The sequence below is a fragment of the Alligator mississippiensis genome, chromosome 11 (genome assembly GCF_030867095.1).
Source record: "Alligator mississippiensis isolate rAllMis1 chromosome 11, rAllMis1, whole genome shotgun sequence".
In the NCBI taxonomy this organism is placed as follows: Eukaryota; Metazoa; Chordata; order Crocodylia; family Alligatoridae; genus Alligator; species Alligator mississippiensis.
Genome location: NC_081834.1, coordinates 4,011,890 through 4,036,407, shown reverse-complemented (window position 1 = coordinate 4,036,407; position 24,518 = coordinate 4,011,890). Strand labels below are relative to the sequence as shown.

At 46.4% G+C, this 24,518-nt stretch overlaps 1 protein-coding gene across 6 annotated transcripts in view; it reads left to right on the top strand.

Moving 5' to 3' along the window:
- The window catches only part of IQCH (IQ motif containing H), a 108,610-nt gene that overhangs the window by 68,301 nt on the left and 15,791 nt on the right, over positions 1–24,518 (top strand). For all 6 annotated transcript variants that reach the window (XR_002087018.2, XM_019477493.2, XM_019477491.2 and 3 more), the window contains one exon: positions 19,582–19,749. Coding sequence is in view for 5 of the 6 variants with exons in the window: in XM_019477493.2 (XP_019333038.2) it covers positions 19,582–19,749 (168 nt within the window). In the remaining variant the exon portion in view is untranslated. The remainder of the gene's footprint in view (positions 1–19,581; positions 19,750–24,518) is intronic.

The following is a 24,518-nucleotide window of genomic DNA, read 5'->3' as shown; positions in this document are numbered from 1 at the left end:
GTCCTGGGGAGAGAAGCTGCTGTGTAATGTATTATTTATGGAAGATACCAGACAGACAGACCAGGTATTGAAATCCACAGATCGGGCCCGTGCAGGCAGGGCCTTGCCACCTGGCACCTCTTTCAGTCACCCTTCCAGTTCAGTGCAAGTCCCTGCACTGGATCCAGTTCTAATGGGCTTTGTGATGTGGACTCTGTCCATTACTGATCTAACCCTCCACCAGGTCTCTGCCCAGAAGTGTTGGGACAGTGGGTCTGAAGCACCATGTTAATGTACCAGTTTCCAAGCCCATTCCTTCTTTAGTCCACTGGCTTAATTTTTTAGTATTAAAAGATTAGCGATCTTGGCTTGAAGAGTGTGCCCATCATCTAGATATTTCTGCTGAAGTGATCAACAGATAAATGCAGACATCTCAAGTCAGATCACTAGGCTTTTCTTGAAGTGCTTGTCCACGTGTGCAGTCTACAGTTTTGCTTGTACCCAAGACTGGAGAACTCGTGTTACCAGCACCTGTTGGGTCCATGCGTGGAGCCTTGCTCTTCTGCGCTGAGAGGATGCAGGGTGGCATGAGACCAGCCTCCACTTCTCATGGCCCTTGGCCTGAGACATTGCATCGCTTCTGCAGTTTTAGTGTAGCACTTCACTTACCTTGTAAGATCTTATGTGGCTAATAGGTTGTGCGTAGTTTGTTCAGGATAGCCTAGGGGAGTTGGAGAGAATAAGGTGTTAATAAAGCTTCCCTCACAAGGCTGTGCTAATTTTGCAATCTGTGAGCATAACTGATGACCACAGAACTTGTTTGTGCAAGTAAGGAAGAAACATGCCCCATTGAAGTGTGAGATCTCCTAACCAGTTCCGCAAACCCACTGTGTAAGTGCTGCCTCACTTTGTCTGTCGACTTGGGAAGGTCACGCTGCCTCTCTTTATTCCATGCATGTCTTGAATCCCTTCCTTGCAAACTGAAAAGCTGCAAACCTAACGTTTAAGAAGCTTGGATTCTGCTGCACATTTCTGCAGCAAGAGGTAGATTCTCTGGCTGGAGATAAGGCCCTGGCAAAGGTGCTTACCCCTTCCCAACTGCCCAAAGCCAATATCTTGAACTTTGCACCACATCCTGAAAGTCGGCACACTTGTGCTCTGACCAGTTGTCGGAGTGAGCTTCAGAACAGGATCTTAAATATAATCACACACCCTCAAGACCTGAGTACCTGAAGGCTGGTGCCAGAGTATCAGCTGATCTCAGCTGTTGCAATGATGGGTGCAGAGAGAGGTGGCTCTTCCAGGAAGTCAGAGGGTTATAGACTTGGATTTCCAAAGGCAGCTTTCTGAGTGGGAGCTAGAAGCAAATATATTGGGAAGCCAGAGTATCTTTTTGGAGCACTGGTCCACCAACAGGAGGCAGAACTGGGCAAATGGGGCAGATGAGAGATCGCCAGGCAGAACTCTGCCCGACAGAGCCCTTGGTCTGGATGAGTAATGGGAACTCGTTACAAGGTAAAATTGGAACCACTCAATTGACCTTAGCTACCCCTGCCGTAGTCTGCAAGTCTGTCAGCAAAACTTCAGTCAGCTACATCAAAGACATCTGACAAGGCAAAAAGTGATATAATAAATCAAGCAGGGAAAGCGCAGGGTCCAGAACACAGTGCTGCCTACAGTGGATGAACGAGCACAGACAGTTGGGGCTACAGGCTCTTCTCAACCCTCAGAGCAGTCACCGGTGTATGGCAGCACTGGGGAAGCCACAGGAGCTCGGATGTCCCGAGGCAGCAAACTCGCACCCCACCTGGTACAGGTGAGCTACCCTCCTTTTCGCACATTTTTGCAGTGGGTCTGAACCAGCAAATAGCAAAGGAATGATTTGCAATGTGTGCTGAGAGCGGTCCTTCTCTTTTTTTAAACTTCGGTAATTTCGTAGCTCTTCTGCAAGGGCTAACAGTGCAAACATCCCAGCTAATTTTACTCCCAACCTTCACTTACAAGCAATGCTTCCATGCTAAGTCTTGTTCCATATTTCTTTTCTTTTCCTTCTGGTCAGGATGAGGCTGATCAGCCTTGACAGCATCATGTGACAAACTATTGATCTCCTCTTGTGCTGCTGATCTCGTCCTCTGGCTTTTGTTCCGCGTATAATGTTGGCGCTCTCTATCCTAATGTGATCTAATAAATTCTTCCATTACACAGACACCCTAAAAACCAAATTCAGAATAGTCTGAGCGTTTTATTCTTTAAAAGAGAGGAAATCGGGTTATTCGTTTGAAAGGTGTTTTGAGATGTAAGGATTTTGGAATTTCACAACATGCCAGCAAGGGGCAGGTATAGAGGTTGGAAAGTAATGATGTGGCTAGTATACAAGGTTTTCTAATCCTTCCTGTAACTGTGAGCCCTTGTAGTACTCTAGTGCCTATTGCTTACAAATACATGCTTTCAGAATTGGGGTATGTATCCATCCATATAGTAACACTGGATCCCAATTAAACTAAAAATCTCGGAGCCTGTGCCTGGTTACCTCCCAAACTGCTGGCGTGTCTCCCTGTCAGCAGGCTGCTTTGCAATTAACTCTTAAGTGTACAAACATTTAATTATCCAAGCAAGTTTGTTGTCTCCCAAGGGGGCTCAGATTAAGACTTGTAGCAAGTGCCAGTGCATTTATTAATATGTGTAGTTAATCAAGCAAGCTGTGCATTATGGCTGGGCTTTTCAAAGGAGCCTGCGGGAGTTGTGCCCCAGTCTGTTCAAGTCTGCCTTCCTTGGGCTCCTTTGAAAATCCCAGCCTGTGTGTGTTGAGGCGGGGGGAGAAAAGGCCTAAATAAAGGAGGCCTATTTTAAGCCCTGTTGGAGGCATCTGTTGGCAAAAGAGGTCATATTAGAGACCACTGGTGTTACAATTACATTGAAACTGAGATATCTGATGATGAAAATTAACCCTGAACGGGAGACCCACTGGAAATATCTGACCCAAAAAATATATTTGCGGAAGAGACATGAGTCAACTGTGGATGGTTCCCCCCATAAAACTTCCAGTCTATGGGGGGGTTTTACCATTGACTTCATGGGAGCCAAGATATTTCACCCACATACACAAGCACGTCTCCGATTATAATAGTGCCGTGACACATACCCTGCCATAAACCAGGCAACACAACGAATCAGTGCTGCCTGTAGCTCTTATTATCCCTGTCTTTCTTGCCTCGTTCTCCTTCCCTTTCTTCCTATTGATTGTACCTTTAATATTTCCTGTGTTTGTCAGCTTGCACCACAACTTTAGCATTATTTAAGCACAGTTTTTTAAACTTAATTAGATATAGAGGCAATTAATGATGCCATCTGTCTTGTTGTGAGAGAGAGATTACACAAAAGATTGTGCTTCTGAAAGCACTATTTTTTGGCAAACAAGAAATCCTATTAGGCTCTGAGAACATTCTTACACTAATTTCAGAAGTGCCCATTTTAATGTAGTAGCTGAGAGGCTGGAATAAATTTTCCGGAAGTACTGTATGCCTCGGCATCCTTTCAAAGTTATATTTTACAGAAAATATCAAATGATCTATTGTATTTTCAGTAAAACAAAAAATTAAATATATCATTGAACATCTGTTACCAGTACAGTCTAGTATTTAAATACTTTAAAATCCCTGAAACCTTCATAAAGTTATAAGCATCTTTTATATAAACACGACTCTTAAAGCAACCTGAAGAGCAAGATTTTCAACTGACGCTTAATTGGGTGCAAATAGGCACACACTTTGCACATGCGCAAGAAAACCCTGCATTTCCTCACTCGGGAAACACATCTCCATCTTCCCCAGCATTTACCTTGGGTGCATGTCTGCAACGAATGCTTTACGGGCACACAACAGGTACACCTGTATTTTGTGAAGTTCTGAAATGTTCCCTCCTGAGAACCATTTACAAGCCATATTTTTCTCTTCTAAGCACAATATAAAATCCTTTTGCTTACGTTTTCCGGGAGGGTTAGCGTTAGCAAAGGATTTCTGTTCAAGCTCCACATTTTGCCATATTGTTGTGCATCTCATTTACGCTGCCCCTGCGTTTGAGTTGTAGCAGCAGCCAGTCGCAAACAGATGAATCTCCACATGCTGAGTGAATGACAACGAATGTCCATCACATGCGAAAAACAGTCCCAGGTTAGTCCCCGTTGCTGGCTGATTCTGCGGAAGAGCCAGCTTTAATGCTGCATTGAGCAAGTCATCCAGATTTGGCTAGAGGTCCTTGCAGAGCTCCTTGATGGATGCACAAGTGTATGAGCCAGATGGTGACTGTCATGTGCAGGGAGGAGGAGATGGAGAGTACCAGGAGCTTTCCTCCTTCTCATCAGGCCTGCTGCGGAAACGCCTGTCACAGGCAGCAGTTGCGCTTGCAGAGGTACCGTTGCTCCCAAGCAGTCCCTGGAACACACGTTGACTAAAAAGGGGGTAATAGTCTCCCCCGTCTCCCGCTGACTCTTGGCCATGATGCCAGCTGGATGCCAGGGCAGGAACATGCTGCATCTTCCAAACGCATGAGGAAGGCCGTGAAGAGCTCAAGCGGCAAGGCCAATGGAGCAGGAAGCAACGCTCAGTGCAACGAGCACCCTTCGCAGGCAGCAGGACTGGCACGGGATGCAGGTCAGGTCTCGGGGAAAGCTAAAATGGGAGGCAGCGAGTGGAGGGTCCTTTCAGTCTTGAATGTGAATCAGGGTCTTAGGTTAGCTCGCTGAAGAGTGAAGCAAGGTATGAGGCCTACCCCTGAATGCACCCCAGCCAAGGTGCTGCAGTAAGGGACGGGTGAGTAAGACGGCAATGTGGCAAAGACACCGCACTGCTGCTAGCCTGTTTGGTCTGCTGGCCGGAAGGGACGGAGGACACAGCTACGGGCTTGACGTGGTTCTCGGCCTGCTGCGGCATCCTCCGTCCACCTTGGACTAGTCCCAGTGAATCACCTACTATGGGGAGCCTCTCAGAGTCTTCCACGATCATGGAAAAAACAGAAAAGCTAGGAGCACATGATGGGAGAAGCTGAATCAATCCTGCTCTTGAACTTAGATGGTCTGAATAAACTGACATAGGCCAACCTGCACATCAGCCTCTTACTGGAAAGCTGAGCCTGGGAGAGAGTTTTGCATCTGTGTAATCCCATTGACTCTTCACCCACAAAGTTACTGCAGACACTTTTGGAGGAGCAGAGGCATAGATCTCTTCCCCCACTATTCTGATAGAGCAGCATTGACAGAGCTCTGAATCAGGCTGTTGGTATCAAGACTTTTCTTCACCAATCCATCATACTCTGCACCCTAATTAAGGATTAATTTAAGAGCTAAGCACTACATATGTAAGCAATAACAGTTTAGATGCAGGACACTTCTCAAGAATTAATGCCCAGCTGGGAAGAGTTGGGAGGCCAAACTATCTGTCGCTTTCTGAGCCCCTGCAGAGAATGAATGCCTGCCTCATCGGCTAATGACGCAAAAAATAGGGTGTTTGTCTCAATGGGAGACATCTATGGCTTATCAGATGCCCCTTCTTTCATGATGCAGCCCAAGCAGAGGAATTCTCCACTGTGGCCTTGTGTACATCAGTGCTTCAACAGCCCCTCGGCTACCCTGGGGAGGACTCCCCGGTAAAGCACTGCGTAGAAGAGCCATTGCCTCCCCAATGGCCAATTTTGTTTAAATGACACGAATCCATTGTGTGTATACGTATGTATATCAGGATTTAGAGAACCTATCCTGGCGATCTTCAAAACATGTCTTGACGCCCGCCTTGCTGGAGTCATCTGACCCTAGCGCTCTTTCCTGCCCAAGTGCAGGGGGGCCGGACCTGATGATCTTGTGTGGTCCCTTCCAGCCCCCAATGTCGATGAACCTAGGAAAGGAATGGCAAAGTACCCATAAAAACGTGGTTAGAAACAACAGGATTAAAGTGAATTATTTCGGAGAGGAGTGACTAATAAAGAGCAGCGCTCTCACTGTGCGACTCGTACACAAAGAGGAGTTCTTGTGACTTTTTCATCGGAGACTTCAAGTATTAGGGGGTCAAAAAATCAGCAAGTCCTGTATTTTATAAATAAAAAAAATGCAATCAAGCCTTTGCAAACACGGTCCACATCAAGCTAAGGCTTAAGTTGCCAAACCCAGGCTTAAGAAGTTTACATGACATTATATATGGCAGGGCTCTTTATCAGAGATCTCAGTGAACTCGGTGTAAAAAAGATCATTGAGATGCAGCCGCTACTTGGGGGGTGGAAAGTATTATTCTCGCCACGTTTCAACTCCGCGTCACCGTTCAGGAAATAAAGGGAAGAATACCTGGTCTAACTGCTTCAGAAGAGATTATTAAGTAGGCCAGTACCCGGTGGAGTTTAGCTGGAACACCTCACCAAGGGGTGGCAGCTCTAATGCTGTGGAAAAAAATGGCATGGGTTTGCAGAGAGAGTCTTGCTCAGATTCAGCACGTGGGTTTAATAGCTCGCCCAAATGATGTCACTCCTCCCTCGTCCTGCTGCACGGCCCAAGGCAACGGTGCCATCTCTCGTGTCATTAATAGCAATCCCTGCAGCATCTTGGGTTTCCGGTTGACCCTGCTCAGCGTGAGATCTCATGAGATCACACAACAGCGACAGTACGAGCGAGCGCTGGCTCTGTCTTACTTCTTCTGCAGATAATCTACACGCTCACATCATTCCTCATTAATAAGCGCTGCTTTATATTCATGCGGTAAAACTCAACAGCGTCTTCCTATTTACTTTATACGTGCATCAGCATTTATTTACCCCTTGTGTAGTCATTTATAATCTCCGGACCAAGTTCTGATCCGGGTTGCCTGGGTATAAATCTTCCGTGTCATTACTCGAGTTTTGCGCTGATGGAAACGAGTGCGGAATTAAGCTTCTACCTGCTTTATGATTCGTTGGTAATAATTACATTTTAGTCTCTCTCAGAAAATCTGAAAAATGGCATGTCTGAAGCATTCGGGTACTACGTAAAAGACTCCTGCAGAAGGACTTTGCTGATGATCCCTCGCACTTGAGTGTTGAGAATTGCAGAGTATAAAATGGTAGTATATAAATTACAAAATGCATATGGAACAAATATGAGTCAAAAGGGCAAACTAGCACAGGTTCTGCAAAGCACCGCAGAATTTTTTTGAACAAAACAATAGTGAGAGATGCCAAAATATGGAATAAGCTTCCAGGGGAGGCGGTGTTGTCTGCTTCCTCGGAGGTAGTTAAGAGGAGATTGAACAGACACCTGGCCGGGGTCATCTGACCCCAGCACTCTTTCCTGCCCAGGGCTGGGGGTCAGACTCAATGACTTAATAGGTCCCTTCTGATCCTAACATCTAGGAAACAGAAAATTGGATGAAGGGGTATAGGCTGACGTGAATATATTTGAACTTTCAAAAAACGGGCACCAGAGTTGCTCCTAAGAGGCTGTTAAAGGAAAGTAAACGCTCCTCAGATGAGAGGTGAAATACTTTCAGGGATCCGAATCTGGCTAGGAGACGGCAAACGAACAGTAGAAACAAATAGTCAATTAACATGGCAGAAGCTTCAGGATATGGGCAGAAAGAACCCATGTTGTTTAATAAATTTATGATGTGGAAAATGGGATGAACGGCAAGTTGGCCAGATTTGCAGACAGTGCAAAACTGTGCGAGTTAGTCAAGACTAGCTTTGATTTCAGTAGGACAACCACTGAGCATAATTAAGGGCAGCAGCAATCTGGCTAGCGCTCGTTGGATGGGAGCAGACTGGCAGTGGAACCGCAGTTTGGTGAAAGGCGAAGTACTGCCCGATCCGGGGGATGATGGAAAGTGTTTGTGCATGGCACCGACTTTCAGATTAAAGGTAACAGCTTGGGAAAAAGTCGAGATCCGTTGGGTGTCGGACAGAGAGAGTAGTGGCCAAAGAAGCAGAAAACAGAAGACCTACTTGTTAATAGGCAGATGAGGGAAAAGCAGGCTGAAATATTAGAAAGCACTTGTCCTAAACCAAGGCATGCTGTCTCCTGGAACATGGCTTTCAGCGGTCCCTCTTCATCTTAGGAAAGATGTGGCAGAAGCTGTAGGGTTCAGAAACAAAAAGCAAGAGCCATGAAAAGGCATCCACGTGAAGATGCGCTCAAAGGATTGAAACTTGAAGGAGAGGAATGATAAGAAAGGACGCGATAAACGTATGCCAAGTTATGACAGTGGATACTAGATAGAGTAGATACTAAACCGGGCAGAGTCTCCTCATTCAGGAGGAAGGGGCAGTCCATGAAAATGGCAGGCAGCAAAATTAAAGCTGGAAATAAGAAATGGTTGTTTCGAAATGTCACAAATAACCAGAGGAACTCCTTGCTGCAGTGTATCGCTGCCACCGAAAGCTCTGCAGGATGACTGAAAAGGATCAAGCATTTATGGGAATAATAAGGATAGCTATATTATTCACTATTAGATAGCCTAAAAAATAAGGAAAAATGTATTGGACTGTACTGGCTCTGCAAGGCTAGTGAGGAGGGCACTCGGACTAACCTAACACTGTTTCACTCCAATAAGGAAAGCAGCGGCCAAGGGGAAGGAAGCAGCCAAGAGGCCCAAACAGGTTCCTCAGGAGTTCCCAGTAGAAACTGGACTGGAGAGGGGGAGCGCCGGGCATCCCAGTCCTGGGGTAGGTGGTACTGATGGGCACGTCTAGGAGAGCCTGCTGGGAAGAGGATTTGGTATTTAGGAAGCTTCCTTCCTGGAGGAAAGGACATGACTCTGATCATTAGTGGGAGTCTTTCCCAGGTCTGTGTCCCTACAAGAGACGTATAAAAAAAAAATAAAAAGAAATCCTCGGGAGAGGAAGTTTGTTCGAAGGAACTCGGAGGTGGCCTGTCCTTCCTTCGGCTCTGTCTTGTCACCCCGTGTGCATAAAAAGGCCATAAAAAGAATCCTCTTAACATTTTCATCGTGAGTGTTGAGCTTGCAGAGCACGTTTCGTGCTTGTCTTCGGGACCGCGAGAGTTACAAACTCGCTCGCAGCCTCCATGACGCTCCTGAGATGGCGGTCAAGAAATAAGCCCTGCTCCACGTACCGCATGCCCAGCACCTTGGGAATGGTGCTGGGCATGGCAGGTGCCACTCTGCGAGCATGCCCAAGACCGCTCCTGCAAGCCATCCTGGGCACCCTCCAAAAAGGGACCACGCAATATTTTTCTGTACCTGGCACGTGCAGAGTGGGAACGAGCGGCTGGAGCTTTGTTCCTCGGCAGCAGTTTCATGATCAGCCCGGAGGAAACGCAGCCACGAGACCTGTTTGGCTTGATGTGAGCACAAGCGATGGCTCCGTACGGGGGTAGCTGGGCGAGCTCTGCGGCCCGTGCCACGGAGGAACTCAGCCTGGATGATCTAATGGTCTCCTCTGGCTTTAAAATCTATGACTCTATTAACCTTGTCTACACTGACCACAGAGTGGTGGTCAGGACTGTCAGCTCATTGAATCTCCATAATTGTGTCCGCCACAATAAAAATTTATTGTAGGGCAAGCCCTTATTAGCCATTCCCAAGCATGATACTGAACTGCGTGAACCATCGGCCTGATCTGGCAACTCGTATATATTAATCTAATTCAGAGAGCCGCTACTCTTACAGCACGCGAGTGCTGCACCAAACGCAGCGTTGCTCAGAGTAATTACGCTCTCTGTCCACTAAAATCGCCCTTTCTTGAAAACCTAAACTAAGCAACCTTGAAGAGCATCCCCACTATTTTTACTCATTTCTAGGATTCTCTGTGCCTTCGTTCTTTAGACATCATTTATAGTTGTGACATTTATAGCGTTCACTTGTCTGTGCCGGGAAACCCATAATAGACTTATTAAAAAAAAAAGATGTTATGCTTGTTCATCTGATAGCAAATATAAAGAAATAAGATCAGAAAGGTACAGAAGGCAGCGGTGGCATTCTGTGTTTCTTATCATCTTGTCTCTGGAAAGTAAAGAACTAAAAAAAAGATCATGCAAATTCCCTAATTGGTTTGCATAGTCTTTGCAGTTGTATATATAAGTGTTCAGGTGCCAGAGGCTAATAAGACTTACCACAGGCCACAGGCAAGGCAGAGAGACTCGAGCACTGGGCCTAGCAGTCGTGTACAGAATTCACAGCTGTGTGCGTGCACGTTTGCAAATGCTGCTTTAAAAAAATAAAAAAATAAAATAAAATAAAATAAAATAGACACGCTGGAAGGGAAACATGGGGAGAGAAAGGCGGGGGGGCCAGGGCCTGGTGCATGCGTGGGGGGCAGGGCTAGAGCATGCGGTGCAGCAGAGACCCCAGACAGCAGAGATACCCAGAGGGCAGCTCCAGGTGGCTGCCATAGAAAAAGCCAGGGCCCAGAGCCGTCCAATAGACGTCAGGAGCCCTGGAGCAGCTCACAGATGACATAGCACAAAGGTGACTTGAAGCCACCATAGTAGTTCCCCCCTCCCTCCCCTCCTTGCCCCCAAACCTTTGGTTTCCACCATCTGCTGTATTGAGAAACAAACTCCTGAAGTGAGCATCGACTTGGTGCGGCAGGGTCAGCGCACCACGATGGCGTCGCTCCGTTACCCACCGGCCTGGTAATGCCAGCAGGACGAGGCAGGTAGATCACAGCTACTGCCGGCCTGACCATTTGCTCCCCGGTCTCTCCTGCCTGCCTCACCTGCTTGTATCGCGGGCATGTGCCATCGTCTCATTTAGTCTGCGAGCCCTTTGGGGCAGGCAATGCCATTTATTGGTGGTTTGCTGGTTAGCACCGTATAAACGGTACCTAGTGACAACAATAACAACATCATTAGGGTGCGTTATCTCTGCCATGAGAACGTTTTAACAGTCTGCAGCTTCTTTTAGTGACGCCACGATGCTTTGTGCCGCCGTTGGGTCCCACAGCTTTCTCTGACTTTGTTCTCCCTGTAAACCCAGCCAGAGCTTGAAAAGTTTGAGATAATACAAGCCTCTCATGATCCTGCCGCTAGATGGCAACCTGATAAGATGCTGTAGGCGTTCCTTGCTGAACCAGGCAATTCCACTGTGAATTTTAAAAGTAATAAAGAGAGCTCTTTTCTCCAAACTCAAGTTGCATTAATATTTTACTAATTGACATTTTTACAGTGTCGGCCAACTACTTCTTTAAAAATAGCAGGTGTTTTCTTTACAATAATGCAGACATCAATACTAGATGTAGATAAAACAATTAAACTGGAGAAAGAAAAGCTATAATTTAGTAACTGTTTAAGAATTTATGTTTTCCTTCCCTTTTCCAGTTTATGCTTTAAAGCTGATGCATTTTTATGGCAGCTGTAAAGAATTACACTATAATTGTGACTTTATTCACTTGAGATGTCTATCATGAGGTGCAAGATCTCAGGCTGTGCATGTTAAAAGACAGCATCTCCTTGCAGCGTTCAGCAGAAATCTCTCTTCAGTAGTGCCAGATCCGGTGCTTGAGTGGGCATGTCCACAATATTTCTTTGGTCAATATTTTCTTAGCAAATCTTAGAGGTCGTCCCTCTAACTTTTCTACTGGCAAATGTTTCCATTAGACACAATCCTACTGTTTAAAATATGAGAATGATGAAAAGAATGAATATTTTCTTTGTTTTAAGCCCGATTCAAAATGTCAGATATACTGTGCTTTGCAGGTGTATGCAATCTAAATCAGCACCTGGATTCCAGCTGAACAAACAGCCTCTCTAACAAGTCAGTATAAAGCATCAGATCTCAGTTTGAAGTCTTGGGTCTCTCTCTCGGTGTTTACAACTGAGCTCGGTTTCAGTTTAATTTCCGAATGCATTCTCTGCTGCTATCAATAGCCATTAGACGCACTTAATGGAGGGAAATAGATCTTGAATTGTGGCAATATTTAGATCACGATGGCAATATGAGCAAGCCCTGAAATTTTAAGATTCAATGCTTTGTGTTATTTTTAGCTTGCCACGCAGCAGATCCTGGGTACGGCAGAGATCTCCGATCAGAGCGCAGTACTGGGTATCCGATGCCGTGCTTTGCCTTGGTGCCCCAGGGCAAATTAGGAAAGTGAGGACTGGCGCGAAATTAAATGTTCATTACTTTTTAGGGTTGTGTCAGTCTTTTAACTTTACTTAAACATGACCTCTAGGTCAGGCCTTTTATAACAGCTCCTGACAGACTGGAGGAGATGGTAACCCAGCCGGTTATTAACTGCTAGTACATGCCTGACCTCAGCAGTCATTACTGCTTTTATAAACCACGGAAAGATGCAAAAATAATGAACAAAAATTAAAGCTCGGGCTCTTCCCCCCCCCCCCAAGAACCCTCACCGCTTTTGGCATTGATCTTCTTTTCAATTAAAGGAAACAGGTCAGAGGCTCATTGGCTGCTTTGAAAGGCTCAACCTCCGTAGCCTTTTGTACCGACAAGTTAAGAGATGAGCAGCATATTACCATGGACAGGGCTCTTTGTACAGCGCGGGTCTTTGGCCATTAAAAATTAGTACAGCAGCAACAGATGCACAAAAAAAGGCTCCGTTCTCAGCCTCTCTGTATCCGTATTTGTGTGTGGTCACTTGTAAGGAAGCCCCCTTTCTGACAAGTCATTATTACATATTACATCTGGCTGCTGCACATAACTGGAAGGATTCTTTTTCCCCCCAATCTTGTAGTTAAAGCAGGGTTTAGGTGGCATCAAGCATCCATTTTTATGGCTTAAAACTGTAGCAAGAAGCTACTTTTTTAGTGAAAGGACTTACCAAATTCTTGCCTTCCCTTCTGCCTTACACGGGGGCTCTGTGGAGGCCCGCTGCTAGATCGTAGCCCATCGCTGCGGTGTGAAGGTGGGCTTTTATTACATTTGCCTTTTGTTGCTTCTCGCTGTGGAGGAGGACGATTCCCTCGCAGATTTTATGAGGACCTCCACAGTCTTGTTACTGCCAGCCAAAGGAAAATCGTTAGGATAGATAAGGGAGCGTGTTTTCCATGCGGTGGGTGAGCTTAGATCTTGTTTCGCGTAGACTTTGCAATTACAATGCAATTTATAGGGCTTGAACCAAAGCCTGCAGTAGGCCACGAACGGGCTGTCGTTGACTCTTAACAGGCTTTGGAGCAGACCCAGGTAGCTCTTTTAGTCGGGTGCCACAGCAGCTTGAAATGCCAGGGTTTGCTTGTTTTACAGTTCTCGCTGCCACCACTTAGCAGGGAAGCGAAACCTCCCTTAGAAGCTGGAGCCATCTTGGAAAGGTGTTTGTTCTCCCTGCTGAGCTGCGACTGCAGGTGTTACTGGAGACCAGCAGCACTCCAGGATCTAGTCTTTTCTTCAGCATCTCATCTTCCTTTGGCTCAACATTGGGGTTTTTTTTCTTTAGGGCTTTGGTCGTGTTCTTCCTCATTCCTTTCTTTGCTGTCTCTCTCTTGTCTGCTGCCTCCTTCTGCCTTTCTCCAAGAAAAGGGGTCTTGCCAGGATTGGCCTTTTTACTCTTTCGGTGGGGATGCTTTCCACTAGTGGTGAAAGGATGCTTCGGCCTACTTTGTATGTCTTTGTGCTACAGCTTCATCATCTCTCCTGAGCAAAGCAGGGCTTTGTGTCGTTAGTACTTGGAGGGCACCTAATGGCAAAACCCCAGCATGGTGGGAAGCAGTCTTGGAGGTGCAACGGACCAAATTCAGATCCGGCTTGCCTGGGTATAAATCTTCAGTGTCGTTACTTGAGTTTTGCACTGATGGAAACGAGCACAGAATTAAGCTTCTACCTGCTTTCTGATTCATTGGTAATAATTACATTTTAGTCTCTCTCAGAAAATCAGGAAAATCGCATGTCTGAAGCGTGCTGCTTCCGGTACTACGTAAAAGACTCCTCCGAGCCTGGATTTGCTGGGTAAGGAGCTCGAATCCTGAAATCCTCCTCCTCAGCTGTGGTCACTTCACTTCCACTGGGACGGGGTACTGCAAGTGGCACCGGCAGCCTTTGCATGTGGCATGCAGCACATTGGGGAGGGGGCAGGCAACACAGCAGGGAGCAGAAAGCAGAGCAGGAGATCAGGCAGGCAGCACAGGGCAGGGAGCAGAAAGCGGAGAAGCAGATAGGGCAAGGGAAGTAGCAGTTGGGAGGGCACGGGGCTAATCTGTGGCACGCCTGCCAAAGGCTGACCCCGCTGTCCTACGACATTAACTCCCTCTGGGGTCAGGCTGAATTCCAGCTGATGTGACCCCTCGTGGTTGGTCCTAGCAGGCTTGCGTCCCGTTTGCTTTCTCCCCGGGTCATTTTTAGTAGAGGATGACGAGCCTGCTGTGTATAGGCATCTGGGATGAATGGCGCCGTAGATATGATTAATAGTCAAATACTATTTTCCATTCACTGATGCCACCAGGCCTGTTCTGCTGTGCTCTTCCCCTGTGCCGTGTTTCCTAAGTCGGTCAGAAAAAAAGGGGGGTCAGCGGCGCTGGTGCTCCCTGGTTACAAAGGGCTTCCACGTATTCTGATATCTTGCCTCTCATATCATCACCCTGGGGAGGGAGAGAGAGACAAAGGAAGTGGAAGAGAGGAACCACGCGGGCAGCAGGCAGCCCGAAATGATCTGTTCCCGAAACATGGTACATACGTGTCAGGCATAGACATGCCGTAGAAAGCAGAGGGCAAACACATCCTTGAAAGCCATGCTTCCCTGGTTTCTGTGCTCTTGCTCAAAGGTTATATATTTTTATTATTTCAGGTTCTCCCCTGCTGCTGCTGCTGCTGGCAGCTCCAGCCACATTGATTTAGCTCAGTGCCTTGCATACTGAGTAGCCCTTGCGATGCAGTGAGAACAGGTTTTCTTGGCGAGCGCCTGATGAGCCCCTTCCGGGAAAATGAAAAGTCAACAGCTCGGGGACCCTCCTTCGCTTGAGTTCTTTAGGCTCAGATACCAACAAGTCTACTCCTCCTTATTGCAGCTAAGGTTAACAGGACACCTGTGCATTTCAACGTGGTAGACGTGCTTAGTATCATTTTCAAAGCACTGCTCATTTCCTTCTGGGGTTGTATCCTGAGATAACGGTAATGAAAGGGGTCGGAGGAAGAGCTTCTGCAGATACGTGTCCACTGTCTGTCCCCAGAACAACTACAACATAGGCAGCTTCAGAGCAGACTGGTCCAAACTGTGTCACTGGTGCGTCTCAGTTACACCAAATGCTTGGTCTCAGCAATGAGACTATTAAAAACACAGCCCCTCGTTGGCAGCAGCTGTGATTTTTGCAAAGGGCACTTGCGACCAGCAGGGATGAGAGGAAGGCTTCTGACTCCTTTCTTACAGGACCGCGCACAGTGGTTTGATGGCAACATCTCTTGGCTACTAATGGCCTGAGCTGCATTTGAGCTAAGATGAAAATGTGTATCCCATTCACAGTCCCATGAAAATGAGGGACCATCTCCTCAGCCCAGGCATGTCTTCCTTCATGTTGGTGCAGCAGAATAAAGGGCCCTCCAACTGAACTAATAGGGGAGTTCAGGATTAGGGGACAGAGAAGATTCCCCCACCCCTAAAGCCAGCATGGCTAGCTAATGCCACCTCCTCCCTCCTTTCCCCATGTAGAAAGTGCTCTGAAATGTGGCCAGAGCCAAAAGGAGCATGACTCCAGTGCAGTGTGTGCCAGTGATCCTGGGCCAGGAAAAGCATCCCTCAGGGATTGTCCCATTTGGCACCCATTAATGACCATTTGGCTGCTCTGACTTGCAACAGAGGTGGTTTTGCTGTAGGCGCAGGCCCGGGATAGGCGGAGGGGGAAGGTGGCTCAGAGCCATCGTAGCCTGCCTCCCTGAGCTCAGTGCTGCTGAGGATTCGGCTCCACGTCGTAAAGTCGATGAAACGTGGCACCTGTTAGGTTCACAGTTTTGTCCCAGGGAGCATGATAGCAAGTTACCCTTTCTGTGGGCATTTGGAGCCGTCCTGGAGAGTAAAAGAAAACTGCATCCTTGCCATAGCATCCTGTCTGATTAGACGGGCAGGCGTGACTGAGGTCACTTTTCATTCAGTTCTGTAGGATTTTAGAATCACAGACAAGGAGGGCTGGAAGGGACATCGGGAGGTCACATCTAATCCAGCCCCCTGCTCCAAGCAGGACCAGCCCCAACTACATCATCCCAGCCAGGGCTTTGTCTAGCTGGGTCTTAAATACTTCCAAGGATGGAGAGTCCACCACTTCTCTGGGTAACCTGTTCCAGTGCTTTATTACCCTCCTTATGAGAGAATTTTTCCTAATATCTAATCTCTGTTTCCTTTGCTGCAGCTGGAGCCCATTGCTCCTTGCCCTGCCATCTGCCCCCACTGAGACCAGCCCAGCTCCATCCTCTTTGCAGCCCCCCTGCAGGGAGGTGAAGGCTGCTATTCAATCCCCCTCGGTCTTCTCTTCTGCAGACTAAATAAGTCCAGTTTCCTCAGCCTCGCCTCACCGGCCATGTCCCCAGCCCCCCAACCATTTAGGATGTGCTTTTATTGATTGGATCCATTAAATGTATAGAACCTTTTCTATAAGGGTAATAATATCTTGGCATTAGGAAGAAGTGAGCATTGCATGGGAGGAACGCCAGCAGGAAGTAATTCCTCCAGACTGCGTTTCCCACAAGCTAACAAGCTGCACACAGAAGGGTTCAACCCTTTTGTCTCAAGGGATGGGGCCCATCCTGCTCGAAGGCCTTCTCTGCTCCTGTCTCTTGCATCTTTTGTTCACTGGAGCCCAGATGGTGCCCGTGTGACCGGTTTGCAGGGTGGTGAGTGGTCATGTGCCAGGCTTATCTTTTGTAGGGTCTGTTAAAGCCAACATCCCACGCTGCGTGCTCGGTTCCCATTATGTGAAGCGTGCTCACAGAGTGTTTGATGGACGCGTCCTGTAGATCTGAGAATAACCGTGGCCTGCGCGCACCTGTCAGTGTCATTGTAGCTGCTGGCAAAGCCTGAGCGATGATTTTATGTGCTGCAGAAGCAAGGTGAATATCCTGGGGTTTGTAATAAATTTGCCGTGGGCTAAGGACCGTTCCAGGTTTGCCAGGCTGTGTTTCTGTCCTGCTTCACCTGCCGTGTGTTGAGGGCCAGGTTCGTACCACACTGTCAGCACGGGCCTTTGAACATCCACAGCTCCAGCCTGATCCACCGAGCCGGCGCCTCGCAGGCAGCGGCAGTGGGAGCTTTGCAAGCTTCACTCGCCGTCCCAACCTGTCTTCTTGGGGAGGGACCAGCTCCAGGTCTCATGGCTCCCAAGACCCTTGCATCCTACATCTATGCTGAGACTTCTAGCAAAGTTTCCAGTCAGTGCCGGCATGGACCGTGAATTCGCTGCTGTGGATATGTGGCTCTGGAAACTGGCCACATGGCTTACAGGACAGCCACTAATAGCTGCTGCCCTCCTCGAGGCAGATGTGGACCAATAAACTAAAGCTTTTCTGTAGCTTTTGCTTGCCTCCCCCAAGCTCTCCAGTCCCTTTTTTTTTTTTTTAAGAATACTAATTTTAGCTTCTAAAATCTAATTCCCTCACAATTAAAGCTGCATTAGCAATGACCGTTTTGCTAGTATTTAGGGAAATGTACTTAATTATAAACTACATGCTCTGTAAAAATGCTAAGCTCCTTCAAAAGGTTAACAAATAACAAAATAATAAAAATCTAGATGGAAGTTCCTTCCGTCTTTGTAGGAAGTGATGATAGAAGAATACGTTTGTGGAGAAAATTAAGCATAGTAATTGGTGCAAGTTCCTTCTTTCTAAGCAAAGGCAGCCATTAGCATCTCATTTGCATTTTATACCATGCAGCAGGAAATATTTAAGTTGACAAATAGGATATTTAATACAGCAACAGATACTTGGCAGTTAGTTATTAACAACTGTTACAGATGTGATTTATTCGCTATTATAAAAAGGGCATTACTATGTGAATATGATTCAGAAATTAACTCCAGTTTACCAAGAGGCCTTGACTGCCTGACCTCTTAATATCCTTATAATGATGCCATTTACCATTCAAAGGCTTATTCAAGTCACTCACTGCTAGATTTGTTTTAAAGGAGTCCACTCTAGGGCAGATATTTTATATAGGTTAACACGTCTTATTGCTGCATTTGGCACAGGCATTTTTTAAAGAGGAAAAACTCCGAGGCAAAATCATGCGGAGGCTTGCATGGGTACAGGAGTTGGCGGGGGACAGTTCAAGGACCTTCCCTTCCTTTATCCCCCCTGGACCAGGCCAGCAGTTCTGGCATTGCCCGATGCACAAACCCATCTGAGATGAGTGCTATTGCCAACAAGCAAGCGAGGGGCTGAGATCAAAGGGGAGCAGATCCCAGACCCTATTCAGATCGACCACAAAGGCTTCCCTGCTTCCCTTCCTTTGTGGTCCCCAGAGCTGTAGTGAACTGTAGGATGCTTCAAGAAGCTGCTAAGGGGCACCAGTGTTGCCCCCCAACATTTGTTGGGAAGTAAAGGCCCAGGAGCCCCTAGTATTCATGAAAATACAGTTTAATTCCTCATAGCAGAAGCCTATTGCTGCTGTTATTGGAGGCAGAGGGCTCCATGTGTTTGCTGCAAGACATTTGTTAAATCAGCCAAGATGGGCCAGTGGTTAGAGCGCTAGCCTAGGATTTGGGAGCTCCTGGGTTCATCACTGAGGTCCATCACAGAGGTATTGAAGTGCCTGACTCATTGATTTCATTGAGGGTGGGGGCATCTGAATACCTTGAAGGAGCTGGATCGTAATGTGTCTGAGCCTCAGGTCCTCAGGCCTTTCCCCACTGCCCCTCAAAGAGGGTGAGGTGCTCAAACCTGCTGGATGGCAGGGGCTGTCCAAGCCTAAATGGTGTGCGTGCACACATGTGTGCACTTGTGTTAGTGTGCCAGGGAGTAGTTAGAGTTACAATGATCAGGTTTGCGCAGAGGGAGGATTTTACAGGTGCATGCATCTTTTCCAGCTCTAAAATTTTAGGGCCTGACTCCCTGCTCACTGCCCCACAGATGGAAATCTGGGGTAACCCACGGTTGGTGGCAGGGAAGCAGAACGAGGCCACAAATCACATTGTTTGCTACATACAGGACACAGCACCCACTCCCAAGGTCACACACTTTGAACAGGAACATGCTTTGCTAAAACCTTGGATGACTAATGCATGTTTTATGTACAAGTAGGGGTGCTTCCTGCATTAAACCGTCCCTTTTGCTCACCATTTCACTGTGCCCCCTGGGCCCTCCTTGTTTGCATCCCATAAAAGCCTTCCTGGTCTCTGGAGGGTTTTTTTTTTAATGTAATAATTCTTCAGAGATTAAAAAAACCCTTACCTGAATCAGTAGGATCAGTTGTGAGTGGCTCCACCCAAGAAGTTAATCAACAGGCAGCTCTTTTATTCATGCTAAAACCTTTTGCAGTGGGTTTAGTGAGTTGCTTAGGAGTTTCTTACTGAGCCTTTGCATGGTCTCTGGTGGATTGTGTTAAAAAAAAAGTGTAATAGGTTTGGTTTTCCTGTTCAGAAGTGGTTTCTTTATTTCGGTCAAGTAAGTAATGTCCTGGCACACTTAAAAACCAGGGGAGTATCTGCTTCATTAAATCAACTGGGTGAGTTCTGCTTTTTTTGTCTGCTTGTGTTTTGATTAGGTGTGGGCAACAGACCTTGACCTCTACTACAGTGACCAGCTGGCCCTCACTCAGCTCATGTTGTACGTGACAGATGGAAATTTGGATTGTAGCTCTGGCCGCCTTGAAGTACCACTTCCCTGTAAGAAAATGAAGAGCCAGTGTGTTCAGACTGGGGAGGCCAAAATCGTAAGTAATGCTTCGCGCACCAGCATTCGATCGAGGCATGTCTGGTAGAAAAGTCCATACCCCAGGCAAGTGGCCCAATAGCTGGACTGGTCACTAAAAGGTGGGGAGAAGAGTGGAAGAAATCAGTACCTTCTCCCTCTGCTATTCCTATTTAGACTTGTCTTCAAAGAAAGGATTGATCCCTTGTAGACGGACGTTGGAGTGGTGGAGGTATCCGACTGAATTGCCAGGGGAGGGAAGCCTCTGCCTGCAGACCGGAGTTGGGCATGTTAGTCCCAGAGAGGCCTGGGCTTAGGACACACTCTTGTCTTCGGTGTCTTTTCTTGGCTACTGTCAGTAGCTCTCCACTCAACCTGCTGGCTGGTGTGTATCCCTGTCTGGGGTGCCTGCAGAATGGGATACACAGGCAGCAGGCACCTAAATCCACTCTGGGTTTTGTTCTGGTAGCTGGGGATGAAACAACGAGCGCTGTGCAGCCCACATCCTTTGGAGGATCTCGTGACTCTGAGCTCAGATCTGTCCAGCACGGCAGCATTAATACTGCCCAGTGTCACTGGGATGTTGCAAAGCTAAATAAGCCAGTGTTTTAAAAATACTTCGATATCTTCATAAGAAGCGTGCCATGCACGCAGTGTTATTACTTGTTGTATCATCTATAGTGGGTCATGGTTGAGGTCTCACAACCATGAGATTGTCCTTACAATGACAGCTCACCTGTGGGGAAGGCAGGGCCGAGTAAAATCCTCTAGAGAAAGTCAGGGTGAGTTAGGAGACGCTTGCAAAGCAACCGCCATGCTCGTGCCGTTGGCCAGAAGGCACAGCCCCCATTTTGTAAGGGGGGGAGAGATGTTGCACCATCCCCAATGTGTCAGGGAGCTGTAATTTAGAGGTTAAGGAGATCCTGATCTATTGTTCTTCTCAAGCAGCCACTTTCACTTGGAGAGGAGTAAATTAGATATGATTAGTCCCAGTAGTGCATGTTTTAGAAATGAAGAGTAATCAAGTAACAACTTTTTTAATTAAAAATCTGTCAGGATTAACATAAACTGTCTCTCTATCCTGTACTTTTTCCCTCGCTCTTTTATTTCTTTGGCTCTTATCTTCTTAAGAGTTAACTACAAAAATGTTCCATCTTCATACATATCTCTAGAAAAAAACAAACAAACCAAGAGACAAATGCTTTTACAGCACATGATCTGTAATGAATGATTAAGTAAAACACTTTGTGTAAAATTATGATGTTAATAATGATTCTGTCCCCTTTAATTTATTATATAGTCTCTGTGCTGGTAGGTTTGATTTTGATAAACTAGAACAGCAACTGAGTTTGTGTGATGATTTTATTTTTAGAAATCCTTCTTTGAAAGAACAAATTTCCTAGATACTGCTGCTACTGTAATTATGTACAAAACCAATCACTCATTATAGTTAGGATACATTATCTTCTAGACAGATGAGGCTAAATAAGCAACACATTAATAATTCATACTGCAGTTCATTATGCATGTGTATGCATGCTTTGTAGCTGAAATAAGCACCTCATCAACCTGATGCCAAGCCTTAAACAATAGTTCTGTGTTATTGCAGCCACATTCAAGTTTACGCTTGTTAAACTGCTACTTGGATTATTTTATCAAGCATTCATTTATTTGTGGTCCCCTACTGCCGAGAACAGATTTTGGAAGCTCCTTTTTTAAGTTAATGACTTGAGCAATGGGTGTTATTAATTCTCAGAATATTATAAACATGATTAATTTTCAGGCAGAGACGTACAGTGTAAGGATTTTCGCGACGTCGATGTAGATGCGTCAGCGTCGAAACAAAAATCATTTGGGAAAAAACACTGTAAATTATACGCTTCAGGGTGCAGTATCCCCTTTCCAAGAATGAAGAGCCCAGTCCTTCCACCAGCTAAAGCCAAGGTTCAGTTCAGCATCCCTGTTCAAGACCGGACCTAAGCAAAGCTTAATTCCTATCCTGAAAAGGGATGGTATTGAGCAGGCACTTGCATGCTTTACTGAATCTCAGCCACTGTGCCAGCCCCACTGATGACACCAGGTGTGCTCACGCAAGCACTGTCCCTCCTGGTAAGTGGATAGGGACCTGCCGAGCCAGAGAGAAACAAGCCATGCCCACTCCAACTGCACCTGGTTAGACAGAGCAGGCAGCGTAGAGCGGTACTGAGCACATGGCCAAAGCCACTCACCTCCCGCAAAATGGGCATGCGTGAAGCAGGAGCTAGTGGGAAGGGCTTGCATCTTTGTGGCAGTCTAGGGCTTGAGAGAAAGGCAGCACAGACGCAGCTTGGGGAACTTGAAACTGCAGCTGGAAAACATACGCGTGAAAAATAATCTTTATGGTTTTCTTCTGTGCTATTAAGGACTCGGAGCCGATTCAGATATGACACATTCAAAGATCCCCCCGATACAGCAAGGGAGACCCCCCTAACTGCAGCAGCACAGAGTGCAAACTAGTGTGAGAACAAAACTCAGCGTCTGTGGCCACATTTCTGGGGTGCTGTAGCAGGAAAGGCCTTGATTCCAGAGAGGCCCTTGGCTCTTTAAGGACTGGAAAGACAAGTCTAGTGTGAACGGGATAAGGGGGCACTGATTCTCTCCATAAGAGACAAAATAGGACAATGGGAGTTGCGTGCATGTATGGGAGGGACAGTAAAGACCTCCTATATCGAGGGTTTGTCTTTATGAGGTTTGAAAGGTGCATTTGACATGATCTAACAATGCACCTTTACACCCTAGTCAAGGTGAATCCTTTGAGTCTTTTGTGTGTGATTACATAGTCTGAGCACAAGACTGGTAATCCAGGCTCGGACCCCCTGGCCTTGGACAAGCCGGCAAGAGCCTGATCCATCTCCCATCGCATTCAATGAAAACACTTCCATTCACTTCAGAGAGATTTGAGTCAGATCCCTTGTACTAGCTGAGACTTAAAATAAAATGCACAAATCAATATGGAATTTGAGCCTGAGAAATGTTTTCTGCTTTTGTTTTATTTCATAGCAAAATGCTATTGATTGGACACCATTAATAAAGCGGTAAAATAATATGTAAGCAAAACTTTTAAGTCCTAGCTTTGCAGTGCTTGATTGTACTTTCAATGATTTTATAAAAAGATTATGTCTCGTATTTGTTAACTTGTTTGGATTCTGCCAGCCTTACGCTTGCCTGTCTCGTCTTGCTCTCAGGAGCAACGCCTGTAGAGTCATGCCAGTCAGGTGCTGCTCGGCTTGGATGAGACCGTCAGGACAGGCTTCTTTAATACAGGGCACATCTGCTATCCCTCCTAAAACACTGATTAAATCCAGCAGCTACATTCTCAGTGGCATTAAAGCTTCCATTTTGTTAGACCTAAAAAATATACCTCCATTGACAGTTGGTGAGCACTTGAGGACTTCCTTGTATACACGTTTTTCAAAACCTTACATCCTGGAGATGCACAGGATTGGATTTTATTTCATCTCCTGGGTGTCTGAGTGAACTTAATCACCTAACTGCCAATCTATTCCACCCTGTTCAAGTCCTGAAAAATCCATAGATACATCTACTGATGTAACAGGCTATCAGGACTTGTAGTAGAGATGATATCTTTTATTCGACCAACAAGATTTTTGCAAGAAAAGTTGATTTAATTGCAGGCTTTCAGGTGCAAACACCCTTCATCAGGCATTGGAGAAAAGATTGTAAAAGTTCTCTTTTCTCCAGTGCCTAATGAAGGGCGTACAATCTTTTCTCCAATGCCTGATGAAGGGTGTTTGTGCCTAAAAGCTTGCAACTAAAGCATTTCTTTGGAAAAATCTTGTTGGTTTTATAAAAGATACCACCTCTACCACGAGTCCCGATTGCCTTTTCCTCGAGACCAATACGGCTACAACGTGGACACCTATGTAACAGGCTGTCATCTAACCCTTAGGAATGAGTAAAAAAAAAAGTAGTACGGAGAAAGATCCACCCACCTTTTGTATTAGTTTCTCGGGGACTTGAGCAGGATGGAATAGGATCATATTTAGGTGCCTAAGTCAGTTGGGCCTAAGAGCTGGAATAGAATCTGGTCCATTGTTCCTTGGTTTCATTTTCCCCTTTTAACAACATGTTTCCTGTCTCTGAAAAGAGCTGACACCCAACCCTCTTGAGATACCACAGAAAGGTTGATCGAGAGAAATAGGTTTTCCTACATTCAGAAACCTTGTTTGCTCCAGAGCTCTTGGATCCAGTGTTGGTCCTTCAGCGTGTGTGCACAGCGTGCATGTGACGGCAGAGCAAAGCACTTCTTATCAAGCATGAACAATACACAACGGGGTAAATTCCACCTTTGCATGTACTCAGCACCCATCGACTTCAAAGTAATGCTGTACAGAGGCTCACATTGAGTCACAACGCCCTCCAAAATCAAGCTGAGCTTGGGGTTCTCCTATGAACGTTCAGTGGGTTTGAGTCATGTTGCACAGCCCTTGTGTCTTAAGCTCAGAGCGTTTTATGGAAGAGATCCTGAGTGCCAGGTGCCCTTGCTTTGCATTGGCTTTAGCTAGTGTAAATCCGCACAACTCCTGTGATTTCAGTGGAGCCAAACTGATTTACACCACGTGAGCATTTATCCTAGTGAGTGCTGAGAATCTGCGAAGTTGTACTATGAGAGCCTGATTCCCTGTTACACATAGACCCATGTTACGCTTTTTTAGCCACAAAGGTGTGGAGAGACCTTGTTTCAAGTGTGCACAAATGCACTTTCGTGTGCATTTGCCTATTTTAACACAC